The sequence below is a fragment of the Eschrichtius robustus genome, chromosome 17 (genome assembly GCF_028021215.1).
Source record: "Eschrichtius robustus isolate mEscRob2 chromosome 17, mEscRob2.pri, whole genome shotgun sequence".
NCBI classification, from domain to species: Eukaryota; Metazoa; Chordata; class Mammalia; order Artiodactyla; family Eschrichtiidae; genus Eschrichtius; species Eschrichtius robustus.
In genome coordinates this window covers 23902947-23922062 of record NC_090840.1, presented here as the reverse complement: position 1 = coordinate 23922062, position 19116 = coordinate 23902947, and the positions used below count along the sequence as shown (strand labels likewise).

General features: G+C 38.1%; 1 protein-coding gene across 2 annotated transcripts in view; it reads left to right on the top strand.

Moving 5' to 3' along the window:
• The window catches only part of TPD52 (tumor protein D52), a 121412-nt gene extending 103233 nt beyond the window's left edge, over positions 1–18179 (top strand). For both annotated transcript variants that reach the window (XM_068525342.1, XM_068525341.1), the window contains exons 4-6: positions 1305–1406; positions 12109–12157; positions 15811–18179. In XM_068525342.1, the coding sequence (XP_068381443.1) occupies positions 1305–1406; positions 12109–12157; positions 15811–15930 (271 nt within the window). In that variant the 3' untranslated portion in view covers positions 15931–18179. The remainder of the gene's footprint in view (positions 1–1304; positions 1407–12108; positions 12158–15810) is intronic.
• Positions 18180–19116: the final 937 nt, after the last annotated feature.

Below are 19116 nucleotides of genomic sequence, written 5' to 3'. Positions count from 1 at the left end.
TTACCAGATATATACATGAGTCGCTTAATCCTCAGAATAACCCAGTAGAGTGGGTAGTGAGATAGCCCTAGATAAGGAAACAGGATCAGATAAGTTTTGAGGTCACAAACCTCTCAAAGTATGGAGGCAGAATTTGAACTCACGTCTGGCCCAGTACAGAGCCAGTCTTTTTTTTTTTAACCCTGTTCTATACATACCATAAGACTCTCAGGTCACCGTCTGTGATGTGTGCTGGTGGCAGAGGACCACCCCTTAATCTTTTGGTCTTTTTGGTCACACAGTTTTGATACGACATTGTCATGATGCAGTTTTGTTTCCCGGCACAAGGAGGAACAGGCTTGTAGTAACAGTCTCTGAACTGTGTTCTCTGTTCAGTCCCATCTGCCGAGCTGGTGACCAGCAGCGGTGAGGCTGACTGCATCCTGACATGACAGCACGAGGGTGACCACCTCCACTTTCTACCCATATAAGTAGGCAGTGGGAAACATGCAGGACACCATTCTCTGTATCATCATAAACTGGGTTGTTTTTTTTTTTTAGTATTTGATCTTGACGGGGTAAGTAAAAATGCCTGAGCATTCCTTTCTACAATGTGGGGAATCTTAACCTCTTTGGTGCAAGTACCATATTCTCTCGTTTTTGTTTTAGTTTTTCCCTTCACTAATCCCTGTGTAGATGGGAGGAGGGAGATGGTAAATTATACCTTTGTGCTATAGCAAATATCCCACTCAAGTCATTTGAAGTATTGTACCTTTTACATACCCCGTTGAGAATACACTGGTCTGTATTTGGTAGCTCAACAGATATGCAAAATTGAAAAAAAATCTTTATGCCCCCAAAATTGATTTGGATAATAAAAAGTACCCATGGGTCCTACCTTGCTTCTGGCCCCTTTTTAGGAGATAAAGTTGTTAAAGACATGTGAGGAATTTGATTTCATTTTTGTTTTATTTAGCTTAAGTGGAAAAGGGAAAAAATAAAGAGATATAATTTCATTCAACCTATGGCTCATTTTGATCTTGGCTCCATGACTATTTTTAGCCCTTACCCGGATTTCTTTGGCCCTGCCTTTATAGGCCTCTATCTTTCTGGCTGTCCTAGAGCACTGCAGAAGGTTGTCTCTGAAATGATGGTTAAGTAAAAGATGATGTGATCATGCTGAACTGGTGGTCGTGAAGAATTTTAGATGTTCTAAATTTTTTTTTTGAGAGTTCTCAAGAGGTGGTCGTCACTGAATTCTAAATAACTGATACTGGAAAGGTTAGCTTACTTTCTTTGCTTTGTCCTTTTATAAATTAATATAGGTACAAGAAGACCTCTGAAACCTTATCTCAGGCTGGACAGAAGGCTTCAGCTGCTTTTTCATCTGTTGGATCAGTCATCACCAAAAAGCTGGAAGATGTAAAGTACGTCCTCATTTTTCCTGGCTTAATTAAGCTGAGGCAAATTAAAATCTGTTATCATGGTTGCGTTTGTTTCCTGCCTGGTTCTGACTGATGCTGGATTCCTCTCTGTTTGAGTGAGGGAGGGCATTCCTTCAAACCAGGACCTGAAATGCTTCCCTAAATTCTTCTAGGCATAGCCTTCAAACTGATCATCTTGTGAATACATTTAAGGTTGTTGAAAAATTCTGGTTGTGAATTTTGTCCTTTTAGTCGTTCTTGATCACACCGGGTAAGTATGTGTTTGCAAACCTGTGGTTGTGGGCGGAGCCTGGTGTCTGATGGGGATGAGTCCGGGAGCACCGAGTCCTGCCTTCACTTCCGGGAGGTACATCTTTATCCCATGGTGTGCTTACAACATGCTCGTTTGTGCATTGCTTTGTACCATTTATGTTCCTGCCGAGGCCCAAATCTTGTTTTGAGCTGTTGCTTTTTATTTTGTATTTATATTTTCAGTGCGTCTGCAGAATTTTCCTGGCCATTTTGGTAAAACCACTTCACAGTGCTTTTGTGTCCACCCATGCCTTGCGCCACCCACCATGTGGATTAAAATAGTGCTGAAAATGACAAATGTGGATTAAATCGTCTGTGCTTCTGTTGGCATGCAAGATTTGTGTTTAAAAAAAAAAAATCCTTCAGATTGCATGACTTTGTGTTTTCCATTTGTGGGGAAAGTAGATTTTACAACCAGAATTTTGTTGGTTGAATAAGTTTGGCTAATTGGTATTATACTTTGTACCAAAAAAACCAAATGACTTGCTCATTGTATTTGGACTATTATCATTTTCAACACAATGTAATAAACAACACAGCTCTCTTAAACCCTTTTGACAGTTATATATACTCCTCTTAGGTGCTCTCTTTTCTTTCTGTGCTGACTCGATTGTGTAGCCCTTTAGAATTACCTTACACAACTTTTAAAAAGTAGGTTATTTAATTGTTTTAGATTTACCAGAACTTCCTTTCTTTTTTAATGCTTACTCTGGCTTCTTGCAGATTGCAAGCCTTTTCACATTCCTTTAGGTAAGGAGAGTTTGAACCATCACCGCAGCCTAGCTCTCGTTTAAGACAAGTGTGCTTACATTATGATGCCACGTTGGATGGCTGTGTTTGTCTACTACGTAATTTTCTTGCCTTTTGGAATATCTTTTCTCTGGTGCATTCCTATTTTCAAGGGAGGGTTTCTTGTATACCATGGGTAATGGATACATTAAAAGAAGAATAATTTGACACTGTGGTTCAAAGGGATATGGAAATGATTTTGACATTTTCCTTTTTTTTTTTTTTTTTGGTAAAAAGAAGCAGCTTTACCATGGCATGCAGAATCCCTCCCTTTTAATGTCTGACTTTGTTTGTTTGTTTTTGATGCTTTAATTTCTTTGGTGCCTTTGTCAGGATGTTGGAATCTTCCTTCACCTGGGTCCCATTATGCAGTTGTAATAGACAGCATATGTACTGTCTCACAATGTTAGTCTTCTGTCCTGTACAGGTTACTCTGAAATTTTTTTTATTGCAGTAAAATATGCCTAAGATAAAATATACCATGACTCAGCGCTTTTTAGTACTTGTTTTATTAGCTTATAGTGTTTACTATTTTATTATTTCTTTACACTGGTTGTATTCTATAATTATGCACACAAGAACATTTCATGGTTGCAAAAGGAAAAATAAAGTATATTAGGCCAAAAAAGAAAGTACATTAAAAAGATGTCAGCCCAAACCATGCCTTATAGAAGGAATCTTTGTGATACTGAGCAAACCTCTCCTCTCTCTCCCATACAGACTCTCTGAGTATCCAGTTAGTAGTCAGAGAAAACTAAGGTGGAGGAAGGTCTTTTGAATGGAAGCAGGAAGGATAATATACTAGTCTCCATCTCTGTTCCTATTAATGTGAATTGTCTTCTCAAGTGGTCACTTGCTGTGGCCTAGCATTGTGCCTTCTTAAGTAATCACATAGGTACTTATAGCTGAGGCTCTCTCTTAATGACACTTAGCCCTGAAAGTCAGAGTAAATCATGGGGATAAACAAACTCTAAGTGTTGAACTATTTTTTAAAATATTTATTTATTTATTTGGTTGTACTGGGTCTTAGTTGCGGCAGGTGGGCTCCTTAGTTGTGGCTCACAGGCTCCTTAGTTGTGGCAAGCGGGCTCCCCAGTTGTGGCATGTGAACTCTTAGTTGCGGCATGCATGTGGGATCTAGTTCCCTGACCAGGGATTGAACCTGGGTCCTCTGCATTGGGAGCATGGAGTCTTATCCACTGCACCACCAGGGAAGTCCCTAAGTGTTGAACTATTTAAAGTTTAAAATTGTGCTAAAAAACCCAAGAAATCAGTGATAGGAATTGATTCTGTATCTTTGGTGTTCAATTGAAAATGGCCTAAGTGCTTTAGGAAACTGTTACGACAGTTTTATCTAAAGTTATTTGAGTTGTGTGAGGATGTATTCACTAACATAATCCATCCTGCTAACATTAAGGTGCCTATCGTGGACAGGTCTAAAGGATGTAACCTAGACCAGACACGGTTCTTGTTCAGAAAGAGCTTGAAATCTTTGAGTGGATGGAGTGGGGGAGGGAAGTAGGGCCTGGGAATGAGTTAAGAATGGAAGAGCCCTGTTAATACCTGATTATAAAACAATGTTAGATGTAAACAAAAATATAAAACTTTGTAAGTGCTGTTGAGGAATGATATTTTCTGTACCTTTGATAAGATTAAGCAGATGTACATAAGTATGGCTCAGTATATTCTGTCTTTTTAATTCACCAGAAATAAATTGAGTTGGGCGGCTCTCTTCTAGCTGCTTACACAGTCACTTTTTTTCATTTCATTTAAAAAATGCAATTGAGATTATACGCTACCATTTTCAGTCTGGTTGTTAATGAATAATATACTGCGTATCAATACATGTAGGTTAAAGTAAGGCTTTATATTGTAATTTGGAAATGGGAGATATAAGGTTATCTTTTGAGAACTAAATTTTGGAGTTATTTCTTACAGATTAAAAGTTGGGTAAAGTCACTTTAAAAAATCATTTCTAGATCAAGATGTCCTGATTGTAATCTGATTTAATGGGTTCATATGTAATAGAAAATATATGGAAACATATAACAGAAGTATATAAAAACATATACAATAGAAAACATAAGGAAAACCCACATCTTTTAGATGAGTGAGTCACAGAGGCAAACACTGGCCACGTGCCCCCAAGAGCTGTGCAAGGAGGGGAGCTTGGGCAGCAGATTTGAGCGTTTCCATCCCAGCAGCAAGGCCTTTCCTCCCATGGAGATGGATGCAGGGGGCCCCTTTTTGCAAGTGCTTGAATTAGTTGGGTAATCTTGTTAACTACCCTTTGTTCCGAGTCCATGCTAACCCAGCAGACTTGTGGCAATGATTTCGCTCTCTGCTGGAATTGCGGATATTTTGCTGACTTGAATAGTGTCAGCAACAGTTTTAATTGTACTACATTATCAATTAATAAGTTAGCACTTGGGATATAGATATTTGCCGTATGCCTTGGGTGGGTGAGTAAGGAAGAGGAAGAAGAAGGGAGGGTAGGGGAGAAGGGGAGAGACAGGGGAAGAGAGAAGGAGGGAGAGGGAGAGACAGAGACAGAGATAGAGATGTCTGTATTTGAGGCCCTGACAATTAGGTGTCAGCGGCAGGGAGACCAAAGGAGGCCCTTTGGGGACAGACAGCTTTTCCCCAGGTGGTGTGTTCATAGTCACTCCTCTCCTGTTGGCTTGTTTTCTACACATACATGGCAAACGTTGACTCATGCCTTTACTTTTTTTGAGAGAAACTTTAAAAGAGCCTTCTCATTTCACTTGGTGCCAGTGTAAACATCAATTTTCATGTTATTAATAGCATGCTCTAATAATTCAGTAGCCTCATTAGTCAAATATTTCTGATATACTTAGGAGGAAATGTAATTAACTTTGCCTTTATCGTCAAAGGAAATTTCTCCTTTTGACATGTGTGTTTCTTCATGTAAACCTCTAGATATTCTGTTGTTGTTGTTGGTTTCGGACTCATTAAAGTCATTCCAGATTCCATTTTGCTGAAAATGTCTACCACTTAATAGGAAAAGAAATGACCTCTTTTCTCTTGTTGTAATAGAGTACCTTTTGATTTGAATTTGAAAAGCTTTAATGAACTTTTCTACCTTTCATGCCCATGTTTCCTAATTTTAGTTACTGCAATTATTTATTCATTCTTTCATTCAAAAGTATTTATTGAATGACAGCTTTGTGCCAGGCACTGTTCTAGACTCTAGGGTTCAAGTTACCAACCAAAATAATAGCTGGGTGAAATTTGAAAGCTTTAAAGAAAATAATATAAAATGAAATAAATATTAATGTGTGTTTCAGTTAAAGCCATCCGTAACAATAATAATGGTGAACTGTGTTTCAGGCATGACTATGTATAGCAGGTGCTATTATTTTTCTGATTTTACAGATGAGGAAAACTGAGACACAGAGAGGTTAAGTGACTTCCTCAAAGTCATATAGCGACGTGGCTGAAGGCCAGGACTTGAACCCAGGCACACGCAGGTTCAGGAGCCTGCACTACCCTCTGCATTGTTCTGCCTCCCCAGAGCAATGATAGTTTAAGACTTAGGCCCTACAGGCACTGTCCAGCAGTTCCTTTGGTTCATCACCTATGATCAAGAGATTATTTTGAGGGCAAAAGCTTTCAGACATGTTGACCATTAACCCTTCTTTCTCTATCTTCTATTTACTACTTCCTTCTTCTTTTCCCTCTACCCCTCCCCCTTTATTATTATTAGGTATGAAAAGATCAAACACCTATATAAGAAACAAGGAAACTTTAAAAAATCAATTCAGCTTTTTAAAAGAATAACTTTTCCAAAGTAAGAGTAAATATTAGATTGCGAAGTACTTTGTGTTTTCTGAGTGAGAATCAGGTTGCCCTCTTTGATTTTTTTTCTCAGTGTTTTGAGGAACCCAGACTTACATTCCTACTTTGATTATAGGTTACTATCTTTGAGGGCCAAAATCAAACTGGAAAAAGTTTTCATAAAGTTTGCTTTATAAATGCTAACTAATCCTCACGATATATCTATTAGAGCCAATTCTGGTCCAGTAGCAACATGGCTTTGTGCTTTTGAAGTTTTCCACATTATGTTTAAACTTCATAGATGATAACAAATCCTCACAATATATCTGTTAGAGACAGTTCTGGTCCAGCAGCAACGTGGCTTTGTGCTTTTGAAGTTTTCCGTATTATATTTAAACTTCAGTGATATTGGAGATGATGTGTAAGTTGAGGCAAGTTGAAGCTTGTGTAACCTTCCATAGGGAAGCTAGAAATGCAAGGACAGCTGCCCAATTGTTAGATTACAGACTAGCCACCAACAAAGTGGAATTTCATTTAAATAGGGATTGTAGAGAAGTTCAGATAACTGGGTGGACTTGAAATTGATATGTACTCCTTGTTCTTCCTGCTGTAATGGCTACCTCAAAAGTGGGAACACCTTGAGTTTGTATTAATTTAATTGATTTCATTCTCTGTTCAGTGGGTGTATTTTTAATCTTTTCTTATTGTGAAATGTAAAACATACGGAAATTCAACTCAGCAATTTATCACAAAATAAACACCTTATTGTAATCATTTCCTTGCTTTTTCCTATACATTCCCACTTAAACGTATTTAGTGGATGTATCCTTCATGGTGCTCAAATATTTAAATTCTTTCTCTGCCTTAACTGCTAATTGAAACACAACACCAGCGAGGATGATTTTGTCATGATCCTGTAAAGACCCTAAAGTCCTTTACAAGAGATGCTGCACTGTTTCTTAGAATTCTCAAAGTGTTCATTTTTAACATTCTTTAAGTCATATTATAAACATCATTGGCACCTTCTAGGTACTTAATAACTTAAAGGCCCCAAATTATCATTTCTATCTTGGTTTTCTTGGAAGTGTATTGGTAGTCCTTTCCTATGGTAATACTGTAAAAACAAAATATTTTTAAAAATTGTATTTCCAACATTATTGAGTGTCTTCTCCTGACTGTTTACCCTGTTTGTCAGTTTCCCCCATTCTCCTGATATCCCCTTGCACTGACGCTCCACCAACCGTCCTTCTCCTACCTAATCCAGGGAAGATCCCTTGATAAGCCATGCATAAGCTCTCCACTGCCTTCTTGTGTTAATTCTCCATCCCCTGATAATTCCATGTGACTTCGTGACTTTTACAATTCAGTTGTTCAGCTTTTATGACCTCAGGACTTGTTTCTTATGTAGGATAATCCTGAGTTAATTTGTGCGCTGGATGTGGAATTGATAGTCAACTTGATGCATCTACAATTCACTTTTATGATCATTCTTTTCACTCTGCCTTTGCCCTAGTCCCTTTTAACTAGTTTGTAGGCTGTTTAAAGGGTCACAGTATCCACAGTTGGCCATTGGAGGAAATGATCTTTTACATAGGTGCTTAGGGAGAGTCAGTGACTAGAATTAACAGTGCATTTCTGAGATTTATACTTGCTTTATCCACCCATTTCCTCATTTTGTTGATACTGTTGAATTCAATGTGTGAGTCCTATGGACAAATAATTTATCACATGTTCAGCCATTAAGCACCTTCTTTTGCCAGAATTTGGTAATTTCTGCCATAATGTCCTAGCAAAGTCTTTTGGTTAGGAAGAATAGAAAACTATGTGACTTCGCTCACCTAAAAAGGGAACGTGTTGCATAGAATGAAAGTTCTTTTGGAATCCAAGGAGGGGAAAGGAAGCAAGCCCAGGTCCCACCGAGACTAGTCCTGCTCATTGAAAAGCTGTTAGAAATCAAGGTAGCTTCTAGAACCCCAAAAAACCAAGAAACCCATTCCTCTACCACCTGAGCCCTCTTGCCTGAATGGTCATCTCTCCTTCATTTCCTCTACCTCTCTCTGTGCTTATATGCAGTTCTTTCTTTGGGAATTGGTTTCCTCTGCATTCTTGAAACTTGTACCTGGTCCCCCCCAAATGTCTTCCTCAACATCGAAGACTACATGACTTTCTGCTTCAAGTACCTACCACTGACTGACCAGCGGCTTAGTGTTCTAATTACAAAATCCCAGGATAGGAATCTTAATTATCTCAAATCAAATTTTTTTTTAATTTGGTCTAAACAATTTGTAAATTACCAGGAGGTTAGCTCAGGTGGGTGGAACTCTACTGATCCAGTTATTATATTGGTGATGGTGGAAGGTGGCTTTGGGAATGTGACTTACACAGGCAGCTTTTTCAGAAGGGTCCAAGGAAGGGCAGGTAGCTTTTGGAGTTCTGGTATTGTAAAGTAAGAAAGGTGATTTTTATTAATCTCTGTCTTTAAAATATGGATCCAGCACACTGCAATAAATCAAGCAGGAAAAGAATTAGCAAATTCCTCCCAGAATATAGTCTTATGTCCAAGGTATCTACCACTGTGATAGGAAGAGGGAATGCTGAGCTACCATGGATCTTTTCCTGTATTGTGTACAACATTAAGTACGAAGATGTCCAAATATTTTACCGATTATTTGACTGTACGAGCTGTCAGCTTCTTTTGATTCATATCAAGATCATACTTCATACTAATGCAGAACTAGATTTGAGGAGCTACATTGTCATTTGTAACAACGGAATCTTGGAGAAAACTAAATCATAAACACACACAGTATTTAAATATAATTGGGAATTGATACCTTGGACTGTCCAGCTTACCCCAAAATGCTGTGTCAGTGGTCAAAATGCTAATAAGCATGTTAACAGTATCAGCGGGGTACATACAGTGACTTAGTGAGCCCAAGAATTGAGGTACTTTCATCTTGTGAGGTGGTCTCAATGGGAGATGGCTGGAGGTAGATAACCTTGAACCCGAATGGTCAGTGAACTGCTTTGCCCTTGAATATAAAGCTGGTCCTGGTAAAACAGGGGGTCAAATGTTATTTGAATGACGTATAAGGACATTTAGTTTGAGATGAAGTACAGGTGTCTCTTACTAGAAAACTGGATATGACTACCACTAAGAAGTGATACGTAATTTTAAAGTCACTTGAAGTTGTCAAATAGTGACTTTGAAACCTTCCTGTTCTGATAACAAGTATGTGGGAGAAAAACGACTGCAGGAGCCCTTCAGTGGTCTCGCTTGTGTGTGTGTGTGTGTGTGTGTGTGTATACCTGTATGTGTGTGCTTCATTTTTTGAGGGGAGGTGGTGAACATTGGATTAGGAGTCTTAAAGACCCAAGTTCCATTCACGATTGTGCTGTGACCTGTAAATTATTAACTTTTGAGCCTTGATGCTAGATTCATTACAGATACTGGTGAAAGCACTCGACAATTTTCAAAGTGCTGTAAGAATGCAAACTTTATCATTAGCTCTATTAACTGCTAGAATTAAATTGGCTCATGAATAAAAGTAAATTATGTTGAAATAATTGTGATCCCCTCCACCTCAAAAAGCAGGTAATTCTTCATGGTGCCAGAAGAACAAGCTCCTAGAAAACTTAAGTTTTGTTTGCTTTTTATAATGTCTAATCACCACTTTACTAACTCCATTTCTATCTCTTTTTAATGCTGCCTCTTAGTATACGCTCCATTCAACACTCAATTAGCATGCCTGCTATGAGGTAAAGTATATTTTTACAAAATGTAGTTGGTCTGATGTTTTCTTATTTTTTTTATCTTAGATGTTTAACTTGAACTGTTTTGAAGTAGGAGCTAGAATTCTACTCTAAACAAGCTGTGAAAACTGTCACCAGTTTTCAGTTGCTCTTCCTAACAATGTTAGGTTGGTGTAAGAAATACATTAAATGTTTGCGATTAGAAAAAGGAATTATTATTTCTTCTTTGTTTTGTAAACCTGTTAAATTGTTTCATATCTGGAATCTGTTTAATTAAAAAAAAGTGAACAGTGCTCATCTAATCAACCTTCTGTTTTCATGGATGTAGGTGTCCCACCTCCTCCGTCTGCATTAGCTTTAGTTACAATCCCCTTTTCTTTCTTTTTTTTTTTTTAATTAATTAATTTTAAAAATTTTAGTTTTGACCGCGTTGGGTCTTCGTTGCTGTGCACGCGCTTTCTCTAGTTGCGGCGAGCGGGGGCTACTCTTCATTGCGGTGCACGGGCTTCTCATTACAGTGGCTTCCCTTGTTGTGGAGCACGGGCTCTAGGCACGTGGGCTTCAGTAGTTGTGGCGCACGGGCTCAGTAGTTGTGGCTCACGGGCTGTAGAACGCAGGCTCAGTAGTTGTGGTGCACGGGCTTCTCATTACGGTGGCTTCTCTTGTTGCAGAGCACGGGCTCTAGGCACGCGGGCTTCAGTAGTTGTGGCACGCAGGCTCAGTAGTTGTGGCTCACGGGCTCCAGAGTACAGGCTCAGTAGCTGTGGCACACGGGCTTGGTTGCTCCACGGCGTGTGGGATCTTCCCAGACTAGGGCTCGAACCTGTGTCCCCTGCACTGGCAGGCGGATTCCTAACCACTGAGCCACCAGGGAAGCCCCCCTTTCCTTTCATCCTCCCCATTTCTACTTCCCTCATCCCACTGTGACATTTGGAGCCAACTGTGATCTGATTCTAGTGTCCTCTTTCATCAGTAAGCACTTGCAAGTGGCACATTCTATGACCTCACCTGAGCTCTCTATAGAGGCAGAGGATTTTTAACAATACATGCTTGGCTTAAACTTTAGTGTACCTCAGAGCTACCTGGAGGGCTTATTAAATGCCTCTGCCTGGCGGGCCCACATTGAGTTTCTGATTCTGTAGGCCTAGGGTGGCTGAGAATTTGCTTTGCTAACAACTTCCAAAGAGCTACTGATGCAGCTGGTCTGGGGACCACACTTTGGGACCGATTGCCCATCCCCACGATGGGAAGGAGGACACCCCTTGTTCCCTTCTTCTCCTTTTTCATCATGGTAGTAGGAAGGATACTGGAGGTCAGGTGGATAGTATAAAAACTTTGGAAACCCAGGTGGGAGCGACACAGGTGCTGTGATCCTCCTTAATTCATATGGATGAATGTGAAGTCACAGGAGAGGCTTCCCGTAGGCTCAGAGAGCTTCTGTCAGTTGGGGCAGCTTTGTGAAGTGGCCAAAGCCACATTTCTGTGCTCCTCCCTTCCTTTTGGTCTCTCCTTTCCCTGTCTGTTATGCTGCTCCTGGGAACCAGGATCCCTGGTGTGGAACCTCCTATGGTTTGCTTGTCCTGCTTAGGTGATGTGGGTTCATGTAGAAATCTTGCCAGGCAACATGTGAATTTAAACATGAGTTCTAGAGTGTAGCACCTTAACCAGAATCAGACTGATCTAACAGTGGCATTTTCTTGTACCGTGACAAGTTGGTTGGGAAAGTGACAGACTCAACGTTGTACCTGACTTTGTTCCGCCTCTTCACACATGTACTTGGCTCTATCTATATGTCTAAGGCTGGCTCTGTTCAAGGAGTCGAAAACATCGTTGTAGAAATCTTAGAACAAAATCGGTAATCTCACATAATAAAACATGTTTGTATGTATGCCTGCACATCTATGGAAGAGGTGTCACATATGGTATATGTGTTCTTTTGCTGATTGAGAATAATGGCGAAGAGGAATACAGTCAACTAATAATGTTTTCAAAATTGTTGGCTTTTTTGTTCAGTGTTTGTAATTTACTATTTGTTTTTCTTTTCTCTCCATAGAAACTCCCCAACATTCAAATCGTTTGAGGAAAAGGTTGAAAACTTAAAGGCAAGTAGAGAAATGAACAGGGTCTTTTGTGTTATCTTGTTTGGTGCCTTAACTTTCTTTGGTGTGGGTAAATTATTCAAATTAGTATTTCCTTCTAAAAATAGTTAAAGAACTTCAATAACTTTCTTTACATTATTAATGGATATTTAAGATGATGTATACTCTTTTAATCAATTTTTTTGAGTGTATATTGTAGCATGGCCAGCATAAGTGCTGAAAAGAAATGTATAATTTTAGAAAACAGTAGTACTTTAGAAGTTTGTGCTGCTTTTTGCATTATTCAAATACTTTTGTAATTGGACAAAATTTAATATAAATCTTATTGTGGAAAATTAAAAACAATATAGAAAAGTACAAAAAATAAAACACAAAAAAGTGGTCCTACGACCCAGAGACAGTGATGTTTTAGGACTTTGCTGTTACACTTTAAAAAGGAATTAACCAAGAACCTGCTGTATAAAAAAATAAATTAAATTAAATTAAAAAATTTTTAAAAAAAGAATTAACCATAAATCATAAACATGTTTCTGTATCATTATTCTTCTTCAATATTATGTTCAATGGCTGCTTACATAGCCTTATAATGGATATTGTTTGTTCAATCCTTAATTATTGGACATTTTTATTATGATGATGATGCCGTGGTGATCATCATTGATAATTCATTGTTTTATTTTTTGATTGCTTTGATATTGGTGAAGGTGGACATTTTCCCATAATAATCAGCTTTATTAATTTGTAAATTATATTGTCTTCAAGATTATATTCAAACTATAAAATCATCAAGGATCACAAGTGACCAAAAATGTTGTTTTGTTCCCATCCACTGCCCAGCCTTCTCTACAGAGAAGTGCAAAGCCCATATGGTCATTTCTTCCTAAACAAATTCTGGTAGTTACTGTGGATATTTTCTAAGGGTTAAAACTAATATCTTAAAGTGTTTTATATAAATCAGCTTTAAAATATTCATATTTTGTCTTTTAGAATTGTAATTGAGTCACTTGCTTTTAAATATATCTTTTTAAAATTACAGAATCAGGGTATGCTTACAGAAACAAAACCAAACACTGTATCATGATCTGAATCCTTTTTTCTTGCGCATACAAACGCTACTACCCACCTTTTCTGTTTCTACGTAAATGTATAAATGTTTTTCAAAAAGGAATCACACTGTACAGTCCTACAGCTTGTTCGTTCAACCCCCCTAGTACGCATGCTCTAATGAACCCACAAACGCAGGCCCCTGTTCTTTTTGCTCACTGATGCTTCTCCAGGGCCTAGAGTAGTCCTTGGCATATCACAGCTACTTAATACATGTTTGATGAGCAAAAAATACATCATAGTCATTCTTTTAGGCCAGTACCAGAGGCCTGCTTTATCCTCATTAATGCCTAGTCAGGTGTTTGAAAAGAAACTGTACGTTGCAAGAAGTCAAGGTTTTACTCTAATTCAGTTCTCAATGTTTTAGGAATATCATAGCCTCTCCTTGAAATCTACTCTGAGCATTAGTTTTTTAAATGACTAGCTGGAAAACCAGGAAAGCCTCAGTTCTTTTGACACTGAAGAAGAGGAGAAACTTCCAGGTCATTTACTGTGTACTTTCCTCCTGAGTATATTCAGACTCTCTAAATTGTAGTGAAATCAGTTTTTTAAATATGACTAGGCACCATTCAAATAAAAATGTATTTTTTAATAGTATAGTGTATTAGACAAATATCACCAAGGAAGCTGTAAAATATAATTGTGTGCTTGGGATGCAGTTTTTCTAACTTACATTGATATTCAGTTAAACATTGGGTCTACATGTACTTACATTTAGATTTTGGATCAAGTCATTAATTGTGATTATTGAGCATTTGCCATGTGCCGGGAGATGAGTATTGGGCACTGGAAATACTGTGGTGAGCAATAGAGACACAGACCCTTTCTGAAGATGTTTAGACAATTAAATGGCCAATGAAAATACACACAGGCTAAGGTGCTATGACAGTGGAAGTCAAGGCTGTAGTGAGGATCAGTAATGGGAATTTCTGTCATGCTTGGCAGGAGGGAAGGTCAGAGCAGGCTTCTCAGAGGATGCAGTAACGTAAATGGAAACCAAACCTTTAGGTTGAGGGGAATGTTTGAAGCTTTGGGGCCCCTTTGAGGAACACCAGGAACTTTGCTGTGCTGTGGGGTATTGAGCAGGAGATGGAGCTAGAGAGATGGGTGGGCCACGTTAAGGAAAAGTGTGGGAAGCCATTGAAAGATTTTAAACAACCCGAGTTGCGCATTCTTCTGTGCATTTTAGAAAGATCACTGTCTGCCCTGCAGAGCTAAGGGGAGAGAGACTGGAGAAGGAGACAAGGTGGGAGGGAGGCATTGTAATCCAAGACAAAGATGTTGGTGTGGTGAGTTGAGCTAGTGCCAGTGGGACAGAGTCGAGAGATATTTAGACTTTACAAGTGACAGAGAAAAAGTTAGCGATCGATTGGATGTGGAACAACACAGGGAAGGACCAAGGATAACTCCAGGAGTCTGACTGGGAGTTACTACTGACATTCATGGTCTTAGAATAGAGAAGGGACCAGTTGTGGGGAGGAGTTGTTTTAGACTTGTGAACTGCAAGAGGTCTTAACATTTTCTTGTAATTAAGGAATGTTTTAATAAATTTAATAAATATACAGTGGATACAAGTCATGCACATTTTTCATGCAATTCAAAGATTTTGGATGGGAGGCCAAGAAGAAATGAGAGAGAAAGTTTCAACTAGATTCCGCTTGTTAATGATATCTGTGGCCAGTCAAGACTGAGCTAAGAGCAAGGTCAGATGCAAGCCCACTGTGAGTTGCATCCTTGATCATTGACTGGTTTCTTAATGGTAGTCAGCTGTCCTGTTTTTCAGTCGTGAGATGTAATGGGGGCAGGAGAGGGGGTGACAGTGGGCAGGAAGCATAGATTCATCAATGTCATTAAGGATGTGTAAGGGTTTTGAAAAGCATACAATAGTATACAAATGTGGGGCAGATATATTCATTCAAACAAATGTTTATTGACAAATTTTCAGGCCAGATAACTTGGAGTAGTGCTTCACAAACTATAATGTGTATAGGAAGCACCTGGAGATCTTGTTAAAGCCTGGATTTCAATTCTGCAGACGGAGATGGGGAGGCCAGTCTGAGGTTCCAAATGTCTAACAAGCTCCCCGGTGATGTTGAGTCTCTAGGTCCATGTACCACTCTTTAAGCAGCAAAAGGTTAGAAAGTTTATGCTGTAACTGGGCAACATACATATATTTCTTTCCTTTGTTTTACTCAATAATATTTCACAAAGTGTTATCCAAATATAAAGAGAGTTCAGTAGATACTTTAGCATAATAGGCCTTACAAAGTTCTTCAGACAACTTTCCCCGTGAAGAACAATAAGCAGATAGGGGAAAAAAGTGGAGGGGTAGGATTTACCAATTTGAATATTTCAGCACGCAAACTGCATAAGTTTTTCTGTGAAACTGCATGGAACATTACAACAGTACTAAATTCTGTACAAATAATCACTGAGCTCTTAGGCTCCTGATTTATTTGTTCTTCAAAGTAAAATTTGAGTTACTTTATGCAGAGTCAGCAAAGTTTATGTTTCCTAATGTCTCTTCCTTTTTGAACTTTTATTTTTAAAAGTCTAAAGTAGGAGGAGCCAAGCCTGCTGGTGGTGATTTTGGAGAAGTCTTGAATTCGACTGCAAACGCTAGTTCCACCACCACGGAGCCTCTTCCAGAACAGACACAGGAGAGCCTGTGAGATTCCTACCTTTGTTCTGCTACTCACTGCCAGATGCTGCAAGCGAGATCCAAGCACATCTTGTCAACATTCATTGCCATGAATTTCCACCAGATGTGCTTTTGTTGAGCTTTACATATTCCTTTGACCAAATAGTTTGTGGGTTGAACAACGTAAAAATATCTTAACCTCTATTCCTGGGAAACACCCTTTTATGTGCATTTAAGGCCCTTTATTTAGAAAATATCATTATGAAAACACATATAGTACCTGGAGATCCTCACTAGAATGATCTAAGAAGCTGTGGGTTATCATAATTGCTTTCCTACTTTACAAAATTGCTCTGGATCTGGGATACCAGTTTGATCTTTGTCTTCTATACAATTTTCTTTTTTCCTCTTTGAATCTCTGTATATTTGATTCCTAGGTAAGACTGTTCTTTAAAATTTTCTGTATCCTGGTTATTAAAAGTTTTGGCAAGGTGTTCTTTACCTCCAAGGGAAGAACTACCAGCTACAAAAAATATTTTCGAATAAATATTGTTTTGGTATAAGTTATCTTATATCTTGGGTGTTTGAAGACACCGGACTAAATATTCAATTTATTATAGTTTTATAAGTGACAATATGTACAGACAGTAATTCAAAATCCTAGGCGACTTGAGAGTGGAGCCCTCACATCCTTGTCTATCGCCATCTGTGACAGTAACCATTTCAGTGTCACGGTCATTATGCGTCATGGTTATTGTGCCACTTAATAGCTACTTATTTTGCACCAGATTAAAATTTTAGTTTTGGAGTAGATTGTAAGTTAACGTTCTGAATCAAGCATATTGTATTATCAGTAGGTTGAAATATGAACACTGTCCTCAAACGTTCAGTTCAAAAGACTGAAAGATTTTTAGATCTAGGTAGCTGAAAAGTGCTAAAATCAATCACATTAGGGGAAACATTGTTGTCTTCATTTAATTCATTTAGCAGCATTTACAGTAAGAAGCACACATATGACTAATATAACTTGAAAAAATTTTATACTAAGGGGTTGGTGATAACTCCTGAGGATTTAATGCATTAATAAAAATCAACTCATCATTTTCTACTTACTTGTTTTCAGTGTGTTAGAAATTACAAAATGATACGGTAGATATTGCCCCCTGCTTTGAAAACTGAGTGTCAGGGCTGAATGAACCAAAGCCTCTGGAAGTATCTGCATGGAGGCCAAGGTACTCTATTAATACTAATGGCTAGTTACTCATCACCACTATCTTTTCCTTATGCTGTGTATGGTTATGGCCTACAATGTTGTATTTGTTATTTATCAAGTTGTGATTGTTTTATTATTGTTTATGCCAAATGTTAATTGCCAAGCTTGGAGTGACCTAAAGCATTTTTTAAAAGCATGACTAGATTTACTTTGGGATAAATTATCTTATCCAAATCTGAAAAGCTACAAGTGTTGATTGTTATAAAATATTGATAACATGCTGCCATTCTTGATTGCTGGAGCTTTTGTTAGCATTTCAGATGCAACTGAAACTATGCTCTATTACATGTGAAAAGCTTAATAAATTCTGTACATCAGTAGTATAGGTCTCAATATTTATTATGAGACCAGTGGTCTGGAAACAGCTTGTTGTATTACATAATCAACCGGTATCTATGCTTTAAAAAAAAGGCCGTTTTTTACCATCTGCTTTAAATCACTGCTTCATGGTATCAGACTACCATAAATTATTTACTTGAAAAGGCTTTAAGGCAAAGGTTGTTGAAGCATTGTCCTAGAGGAGTCGACATGTAGAAATTTGTCTTTTTACAGAAATATTGTGGTTACTCAACATAGCTGTTAAATTATTTTTTCAACCAATTAGTCTTTCAGTTGTTTTTATCACATCTTCTTTTCATCACATTGTTTCTTGGATGTCCAGCCCTATTGTTGTCTTTTTAACAAAGCAAAATGGAGAAGACGGCAGTTTCTTTAGTTGAGTGAAATATCTTCAAGTCTCCTTACTTTATGAGAGAAATGATAGAAATAGGGTTGGAAGGTGGGATGGGTGTATGTGGGTATTGGTGATGGTTGTAAAAGAAGAAATTGGAGAATCACTTTTCTAGACATCTACCTACACTTAATTTAGAAATGATTTAATCTACTGCAGAGTACTCTGCCTCTTAAAAGCAACAAAACAGTAGAAGGAGGATAAATTTAGAAAAATAAACATCGACTTAGAAATATTATTCCAAGTAGTCTTTGTGGAAGATTCAATATTATGAATTCACAGATATTTAAGCAATTTAGAACACAGTAATTACTAAGAACAGCAGAGAGGGGTCCCGGTCATTCTACTGTGTTTTGTGTTTGACACTGGAAAAACATAGCAACAAGAGTGAAATCTCAGATATTTAAGGATTCAAGAAGTGTGACAGAAGAAAATAATTCCTGAAATTATCCCCTTCTTACAAAGGAACTCCTTAATTTATGGAGTTTGTGGGAAATAAAGCAAGAATTCTTACACCTATGAGGCCAGAGTAATCAACGGAAGAGAGTAGAAACCATTGGATTATCCTAGTAGTAACTCAAACTACTGAAATAGAGAAAAAAACATGTTGAATTTGGACTACTTCTGGATCTGTTAAGGAAGAGATACTACTGTCTATTTTTTTTTTTTTTTGTATAGTATTTGAAAACAATAAAAATTCTATAATTTGGGCATGGGTTCTTTTGTATTACCTATCTGCTGAGGAAAGGGGGTAAATCCATTAATTATACAACTTCTCTCCAGACCCTTCATATCCTGGGTATAGAAAGAACCAGGAGCAGCTGTATGGACTCAGTGTATCAAACAAAAACGCTACATGCTGACTACAAAAAGACATTTGTAAGTGACTATTTGCTGTATTTGTGCCAGAGAGGCTGCATAAGGCCCTATATCAGGATCGCATGTGTTTCTTTATAGCTCTTAAGACCCAGATGAAAAATCAGATTTTTGCCCATAATGGGGAGATGTTTGGCCATTAATTTGTGACTGTCCCATTGTAATTGGATTAATTATAGAGGCCATATTGGTTTATAGTTAATAATAAAGCATTATCACTTTTAAGTAAACCTACAATCCATAGATTTCAATTTCCACTTTCTGATTGTGAAATAAAAATGAACCAGAATCAAAATGAGCCAAAAGAACTTTTAGTTTGTGAGCCCTGAGAGGGCAGG